Source organism: Arachis ipaensis, chromosome B2, assembly GCF_059453495.1.
Source record: "Arachis ipaensis isolate K30076 ecotype BB chromosome B2, ASM5945349v1, whole genome shotgun sequence".
In the NCBI taxonomy this organism is placed as follows: Eukaryota; Viridiplantae; Streptophyta; class Magnoliopsida; order Fabales; family Fabaceae; genus Arachis; species Arachis ipaensis.
Window position 1 is genome coordinate 8,035,715 of NC_142437.1, and position 8,487 is coordinate 8,044,201.

Here is an 8,487-nt window from a genome sequence, read left to right on the forward strand (position 1 = left end):
TCAGAGTTTAAGAACTTCAGATCTGCGAGATGGCTTGCTATGGAATGGAACGAACAGCTTGATAAGTAGAAAGAGACGTAGAAGATGAAAGTGTAGAGGTTTTCATGAGGGAGCAGGAATAGTGCGCGGAGTGTGATAGAAGAGGAAGCGGGTCTTGTCGACGGTGGCAAATCCAACTAGCCAGATGATAGAAGAGGAGTGGATGTTGGTGATAGAAGAGGAGTGGGTCGCGGTGGAGAGACAGAGAGGGCCTGATGGTGAGAGAGAGGAGTGGGTCGCGGTGGGGAGACAAAGAGTGTGTGTGATTGTTAGAGGTGGGTAGGTTAATGTGAGAGAGAAGAGGAAGGTTTTTATAAGTTTTAATTAGGTTTATTTAATCAATTTTAAAAATACACACTATGAGACAGTTTAAATTGTCTTTTGAAAAACGTTTTTTTTTTTTTTATCTTTTTAAAAAAATCTTTGGGCTCGAAAAATTTTTTTTTAATGATATTTTTTTAAAAGATCTTTTACAAAAATAAAAGTGATTTTATGTTTGGATAAAATAAGATAAAAATAATCTTTTGTTCATTTATTATGTAAAAAAAAATTTTAAGAAAAAAAGATATTTAAAAAAAGGTGTAAATTATAACTTCTCAAAATATATATATATATATATATATATATATTTTTTTTTTTTTAGTATTTTTACTTTTACTATTAAAAATTTTTCAAACACACTAAAAAATAAAAAATCTTTTTTCATTGAAAAAAGATATTTCTTATCGATTTTGGGTTTATTTGAGCGCCATTCTCGAAAAGATTTTTTTTTAAATAATATTTTTTTAAAAGATCTTCTACAAAAATAAAAGTGATATTATGTTTGAATATCTCATGTAAAAAGATCTTTTTATATATCAATTATATTTGGATAAAATAGGATAAAAATACTTTTTTGTTCATTTATTATGTAAAAAATGTATTTTTTTAAGGAAAAAATATCTTTTAAAAAAAGATCTAAATTGTAACTTCTCAAAAAAAAATATTTTTTTTATTTTTTTAGTGCTTTTACTTTTACTATTAAAAATTTGACAAACATACTAAAATATAAAAAAAATCTTTTTTTATTAAAAAAATATCTTTTTTTATAAATTTAAAAACCCCAAACAAACACTTAATGACGTTCAAATAAACACTTTTTTTAAGAGACAAAAATTATTTCACGTTTAAATAGGTTTTAAAAAAAAATTTAAGTACTAAAAGCATCTTTTATTTTTTTTTTTAAAGTAAAATATTGCTACTTTAGCAAAAAAAATAATTTATTTTTTTTAATAAAATTAATTTTTTAAAAAAACATATCTATATAAATTTTAAATTAAATAAAAATATTTTATTTAAAAAAATATATTTTTCACTAAAAAAAATCAATCCAAACTAGAACTATAACAAGACTATGGTGCTGAACTGCTGATAGTGAAAGCATAATTGTAGTGACTAATGGACAACAATATGCTCTGTGGTGGTCGTATGTTAAGTTTTATCCAAACTACCCAATCTTGATGGAATTCCTTAAATATAATTCGACTTGAATTGTTTATTCCAATTAAAAACATATGATAATTGTCAATGACTAATAGCTCAAATGACATAGTTTTTTTATACTCAATTAAAAGGTTGCGGGTTCGAGTCTCCTATCTCTTTAAATTCGAGTCACATAGCTTTGATAAAAAAAAAAAAACATATAATAATTTAAAATTATAAATTTATAATAGTTTCAATCCGATTAAATTAAAAAATAAATTTAAATAGATACAATATAAATCATAATTTTTTGAATAAATTTAGATTATATTAAAAAACAAAAATCAATTTAATATCATCTAAATCGTAACAAATTATATTAATTTTTTTTAAAAATTGATTTAATCCAAACTACAATAATTATATATATGAATTATTAGAAGCAAAAAACGTAAATATTCTTTCTAAAAAAAGATATCATTAAAATCATCCATATATACGCTATCTCTTGCGAAATAAGATAGAGAAAGAAACAAAAAAGAGAGTAGTAACAGAAAAAGAGTGAATGAAAACAAAAGAACAGTACAAAAAGGATCAGTGATTGCAGGTCAAAAAATAATGGCATGAGGGTTCAATTGAATTGAATTGAGGGTCCCACACAAACACTCACATAAGGGTTCTCACTTTCTTTGTTCTCTTGTGTTGTGCTGACCTCACTCTCTCTTCTTCTCTTCCTCTTAAATTCTCTTCTCCGCTTTCTGTCTTGGAACTCGAACAATCAAGTAAATTCTTTTCCCTCTTTCTCTTTAATTTTATTGGAGTAGTATTCCAATTGCGTTGTGCTTTATGATTGCAAGGTTGTTTTTTTCTTTTAATTGTTTACATATTGGATTGTTTTGTTTCCTTTATTGCTTTAATTTAATTTGAGTTTAGGTCAAGTTGTGCTCTGATCAAGGTTAACCTGGAGGTTGCATGTTGAGGGTTTTTAAAAAAATTACTCTTTTCCTTTTAGGATAATATGGTTAAAATTTGAGCATTATGAGAAGTAAGTAAACAGTGTCCTGAAGGATGTTTTGTGGTTTAGAAGATGAAATTATGGTTCTGTTTGTTGTAGTTGGGGCATGGGAATGGGACTCTGAGAAGTGGGATTGAGTTTGGCATTATTAGGTAACAACTTGTTTAATGCTGATTGTTGCTTATTAAGGTTTTTTTAGCCTATAACTTCGTCTCCAATCCATTTAATTTCTTGTTAATAATAGCATTCATGAATTAATGTACATTAGGCCTATGAAAACTACAGCCTCATAAATTCTCTTGCAGATAATCAAGTAGAAACATAGTTACATACTGTGATGGCTATGGATGTAAAAGGCATAGCATGGGTTGGAAACGTGTACCAAAAGTTTGAGAATATGTGCCTCGACATGGAAGAGATGATGCTTCAGGTATGCATTTGTCATAATCCTTTTATTAAGTATCATTATCACATGCATTGAGAGTTGGATCATGAATGTATCCTTTTATGGCAATCTACGATAAAACTTTTTCTGAATTGCTTCTTATTTATGATATCAATTCAGTAAGATTATTCTGGTTGAACAATTCTTGGTAATGATAGTTATGTGGTATGCATTGATTTGCACTATAAATCTTTTTTTCCCCCTTTGTTTGTCGATGACAGGATACTTTTAAATACATGGAGGATCAGATGCAGACTGTTGGGGAAAATGTTAAGAAAATTTATGCTGGTGTCATGAAAGATTTACTTCCTCTGTCTTTGTGCGATTTGGATGAAAAGGCTGTGTCTGAATTGCCGATAGATCATTATACTGATGACAGTTCCTTGGAGATGACATCTCAAGGTTCCGAGAAAATAACCGTAAAGGCAGATGCCAAGGAGACAGCAGAGGATTCAAGGATCAATTTTGATGTTGATATTGCTGCAATACGTGATGAATCTTGTGATGCCAATGCTTTGTTTGAGGCGGATGCTGGTGATTTTGTTCAAGTTGGTCATTCATATATAAAATCAAACCTTGGTGGTGATGAAAATCAACAAAGTAAGATGCCTTCGTCCAATGCAACCAGTGAAATCACTTCCTTAGCATCAGATAGAGGCAGATGCAGCACATCTCAAGCATGTGAGCTCTCAAATGAAAAACAAAATCATGAAGTTAATTTTTCAAATCCGGCTTCTTCTGAAGTAAAAAGTCCTGCTTGTGATGCACTATGTTGCGATGAAATTGAAAGTTCAAGTACTGAACAGATCTACAATGCTCCGGCATCAGTTAAGCCAGCTGAAAAGAAAGAGATGAACATGGGTTGTTCTTCCTCCAGTGTCCTATTCGGAGACGCAGATGGTAAGTATTTGAGACTGCTTGAAATAGTTACCAAACAGGACCTAAGTGTCTGTTGAATATATTTGTATCCTTTTTATCGGTTACATAAAACTTCTGATGATGGCTATATTTTACTTACCTGGCAGGGTTCTCTATGATCAGAGCAATAGAGTCAGATGAGTATTCAAATGACACTGTTGTTGTATCTCATCCAGGTATGAATTTGTTTCGTTTAGTAGTATGAGTTTAGGTTTTTCTAATTCAAATCATTGCGAAGTACTTCCTTGGTTTGTTTATTATTACCTGTTGTTTGAAAATACTTAACGTAGTTTATCACACAAACCTTTTTCTTTGGTCTCTTGAAACCATGATAACAAAATTTGGTATGTTGGTAAACGATTCCTGTAACATTATTTAAGAAATTCCAGAAGCATGGAGTTCAGATGCAATGATGATTAATACCGTGCAACAAGATGATGAGCAGAATCTTGATGAAACTTGTATTATGGTGACCAGAGATGAACTTCGATTAGCTCCCAAGACTGGTGGTAATCTAGAGACTAATAAGGTACACGCATGCAGACGCACGCTCACACACCTCAAACCTTTCTTTTTATTTTGTTGGTGGATGTTCATCTCTAACAGGAGTATCCTTTTTCTTAATGTCCGAAGAAAAAGAGGCAGCAACCCTTCTCGTTATCCAAGAAGTCTGCAAGGAAGCAAGAGTATAAGGAGCTTATGATATGGCATGGAAACAATGATGAAGAGGAGGATGTTGTGAAGAATTCATGTCCAAGCTCAGTTAAGGATCACAAAAATTCACAGCTTCCTGATATCTCTGAACCTGAATGGGAGCTTCTCTGAATATACCACATTTTTAATCCCTATATATATATATACATTGTTGAGTATGCAGTATTGCAGCGAAGATTCAATTTTCTTACAATAAGAATTTATGTTACTAGACCTTTTCCTAGTTCCTAGCAGCAACACTTTTATTCTTTCTTTTTTCCCCGTTCTTTATTAATTACGCCATTCAAATGAGAACATCTAAATAGGGTAGTTTAAGTTATATATAGAATGTGAATGTCCTCTTTTTTTCTGATTGACTTCTTATGTTTATATTGAGTATTCATATTATATACTTTTGGAGGATTTGAAATGTTTAGCATAAATGAGACATCTCTTGCTTGGATATTTATTTGCCCTTCTAACTGTTGCATTCTAAGAGTTGGATAGGGTATTTTGGGGTTGTAGTATGTTTAAATCACTGCATCAAAAATGTTATTTGAAGATGCTTGTCTGTTTTTATTGAAGATACAATTTGACTCATTCGGTTAGATAGTAAAATGCTGTGAATATAACACCTAATGTATATTGTAGTCATATAAATGAAATAAATTTTTCGTGGTGAATAAGATGAAATCATTTCGAGTTTCCGAGTTTTCTTTGGGCAACATTTAGATCAATTCATGTCACAACAACGGGGAGAACCATGAAGGCCTTATAGGCTTATAGCCCATTTAAAAGTAAAATGGTTGTCTAAACAAAAAACATGAAGGCCTTATAGGCTTATATTTAATTTTTTAATTTATTTGTAGGTAATATATATATTAATCATAATCACAAATTATGCTATTTTAAATTAAATTATTTATGTGACGGTAATCTCATTTATCTCATTTATTGTTATAAATGTTAAATTGAATAAGTCATAATTATTTTTGATGTAAATGAAAATAAAATCAGATATCATTTTGAGAAATTCTCCACATACAAGCGTTTTCCCATACAAGTCATACAAGTCATTTACTTCTTCTTCTTCTTCTTCTTCTTCTTCTTCTTCTTCTTCTTCTTCTTCTTCTTCTTCTTCGTTTTTGAAGTGTTTCATCTTCATCGTCTTGTTTCTCCTCGTTCTTCTTGACTGCACGTTTTTCATCTTCTTCCTCTTCATCTTCTGCGCCTTCTTTTTCTTCTTGCTGCACGTTCTTCTTCCTCTTCCTCTTCTTCTTCTTCTTTTCTTTCGTTTCTTGCCTTCTCTTTCTCCTTCTTCATTTACGTGCTTTTCTCTCTGTTTTCTTTCTTCGTTATTCTCGATTTCCATTATTTTTTGACATCAAACTCTGAAATCGTTTTTGAAGAAGAAGAAGCAGTAGAAGATGCGGAGGAGAAAGAGAAAGAGTTCTGAATTATGTATAAGGTGTACTTCAACAAATTTTGGGTGTATTTCTTAAATTCTTTGGGTGTATTTCTATAATCGTTTGGGTGAATTCCTGTAACCGTTTGGGTGTATTTATGTAATCCTTTGGGTGTATTTCTGAAGTTCCATTATCTTCAAAACGATTTCAAAGCTTGATTTCAGAAACCATGAAAATCGACAAAAAAAAAAAACGAAGCAAGAATACCAGTGATAAACGCAGATAAAACAACGAATGAAAAGGCAAAGAGAGAATGCACGAAAGAGATCAAATTTGGCAAGAAACTCGTTTTCATAGAGGAAGAAGAAGAAGAGTAGGGGAAGAAGAAGGAGAAGAAGAAGGAAGAGGAGGAGGAGAAGGAGGAACGCGAAGCATGCCATAAAAATCGTATATGGGTCAGCGTGTTTTTTGTTAAGTTTCTCCCAACTTGTATGACTTGTAAACCAAATGACTTGTATGTGTAGCACTCCTCATCATTTTTTGGATTTTAGATATATTGAACTTGTTTAGGTAAGTTTCTAAGAAAACATCTTTTTTCAAGTTATCTTTTTTTCAAAAGATCTTATAGAAAAGTAAAAGTAATTTTATATTTGGATATCTCATGCAAAAAGATCTTTTTATTTATCAATTATGGGCTTATTTTGGTGAGCTTTTAAGAAAAGATCTTTTTTCTAGTTATCTTTTTTTAAAAGATCTTATGGAAAAGTAAAAGTAATTTTATGTTTGGATATCTCATGCAAAAAGATCTTTTTATTTATTAATTATATTTAGGTAAAACAATATAAAAGTACTTTTTTGTTTATTTATTAGATGAAAAACATCTTCTTTTTTTAAGGAAAAAGATCTTTTAAAAAAAAATGTAAATTACAGCTTCTCAAAAAAGATATTTTTTTTATTTTTCTAGTGTTTTTACTTTTACTACTAAAAATTTGCCAAAAACACTAAAAAATAAAAAAAAAAGATATTTTCTCATTGAAAAAAAGATCATTTTTTATCAAAATAATGACACCCAAACAAGCACTATGTTTGGGTATAATCGTATAAAAGTACTTTTTTGTTTATTTATTACGTGAAAAATATCTTTTTTTTAAGAAAAAAGATTTTTTTTAAAAAGACGTAAATTGTAACTTTTCAAAAAAGATATTTTTCTTTTCCTGGTGCTTTTACTACTAGAAATTTATCAAACACGCTAAAAAATAAAAAAAGATATTTTTTTAATATATTTTTTCATTGAAAAAATATTTTTTATCAACTTAATGGCGCCTAAACAAGCACGTTATCTTTTGGACTTTAGATGCTATTTTTTATTTGGGCTTTAGGGTTTAATGGGTGCCATACTCAAATATAAATAATGACTTCAGGTTTCGATCCCCAATATATCAAATCCGCCTCAGCAACTCTTTCTCCATCATTGAGGAAGATTGAAAGAACTACAAGATTCAAACTCTTTCAATCATGATTCATGTTTATGAATTCAGGTACGCTTCCGCATTCAAGTACTTTATTTCTTAATGATTTAACATGGATAATATTTGGGTTAAGAAATTATGAGAAAATTCCAACACACCAGTATCAGAGAAACAATCTTTCAAGCACAGAGAGGGCAATCATGGCTTGCTACGGTTTTGATCCCATTGAAGGAATCAGAACCTGCAACACACGGAGGATGACAACCTCAATATAGTTGGCAAGATACTAGCAAAAAAAGAGATAAATTTTAGAGCAAGCAAAATTGCTATTTTGGGGATTTGGAATAACCCAGATGGGGTGGAAATATCTGAGGTAGGCAGAAATAAGTTCTTGATCAGTTTCAAGGACAAATGGAAGGGACTAAGGATGCTGAGGTGGGCCTTGGATCAGAGCATAAGAGGTCATCTAATAAACCTTCGAATATGGACGAAGAGAGAGTCTGTGGTGGAGGTGAATCATGACATGATGAAACTCTGGATTTAGATACATGAGCTCTCACAGAACTATTTGAATATCAACACTGCAACCATAATAGGCAACATGATGGGCATTGTGGTTGAGACAAAGAACCCAAGGAGAAACTTTGTGCTGGAACGTCCCTTCTTACGAGTTGAGGTGGCCATTGACATAACTACACCTATTCCAATTGAATTCTGGCTCAATAGAAGTAACTTATCCAGAACCTGGATCAACTTCAAATATGAGAGAATCCAGGACACTTATTGCTTGAACTGTGGTATAATCGAACATGTGAAGAAAGAATGTAAAAGACCTATGACTATGGCATGTTGGCACCCAGAAAAGCCTAGGTATTCAGCGGGGGTGGGTGTTAATAAGGCAACATCATTAGCACCCATGGGAGATGAAGGAGGAAGAGAGGAATTCTCGGCAAACCAGGAAAGGGAAGATGAAGTGCATGGAGACACGCGAGATCATCAAGAGAATAGAGAGAGACAACACACAGTAGGAAGTCGAGTAGG

General features: G+C 31.3%; 1 protein-coding gene across 7 annotated transcripts; it reads left to right on the forward strand.

Annotated features, from left to right (window-relative positions):
- Positions 1 to 2,010: 2,010 nt before the first annotated feature.
- On the forward strand, positions 2,011 to 5,014 carry LOC107624755 (uncharacterized). Of its 7 annotated transcripts, none has more exons than XM_016327203.3 (7): positions 2,197 to 2,282; positions 2,615 to 2,667; positions 2,821 to 2,945; positions 3,182 to 3,860; positions 3,986 to 4,054; positions 4,259 to 4,407; positions 4,512 to 5,014. In XM_016327203.3, the coding sequence occupies exons 3-7, from the start codon at positions 2,853 to 2,855 to the stop codon at positions 4,701 to 4,703; spliced, it is 1,182 nt and encodes a 393-aa protein (XP_016182689.1). In that variant the 5' UTR covers positions 2,197 to 2,282; positions 2,615 to 2,667; positions 2,821 to 2,852; the 3' UTR covers positions 4,704 to 5,014. The 7 variants fall into 7 exon arrangements, with proteins under 7 accessions (XP_016182692.1, XP_016182688.1, XP_016182689.1 ...); XM_088505026.1 differs by having other exon boundaries at positions 2,199 to 2,282; positions 4,268 to 4,407; XM_016327206.3 differs by lacking the exon at positions 2,615 to 2,667 and having other exon boundaries at positions 2,011 to 2,282; positions 4,268 to 4,407.
- Positions 5,015 to 8,487: the final 3,473 nt, after the last annotated feature.

Bases quoted from the DNA above. Each gene is read 5' to 3' on its own strand.
- LOC107624755 (XM_016327202.3), top strand. From the start codon at position 2,853: ATGGCTATGGATGTAAAAGGCATAGCATGGGTTGGAAACGTGTACCAA. The intron at 2,946-3,181 runs GTATGCATTTGT...TGTCGATGACAG, and splicing joins TGGAAGAGATGATGCTTCAG to GATACTTTTAAATACATGGA. The intron at 4,408-4,511 runs GTACACGCATGC...TAATGTCCGAAG, and splicing joins GTAATCTAGAGACTAATAAG to AAAAAGAGGCAGCAACCCTT.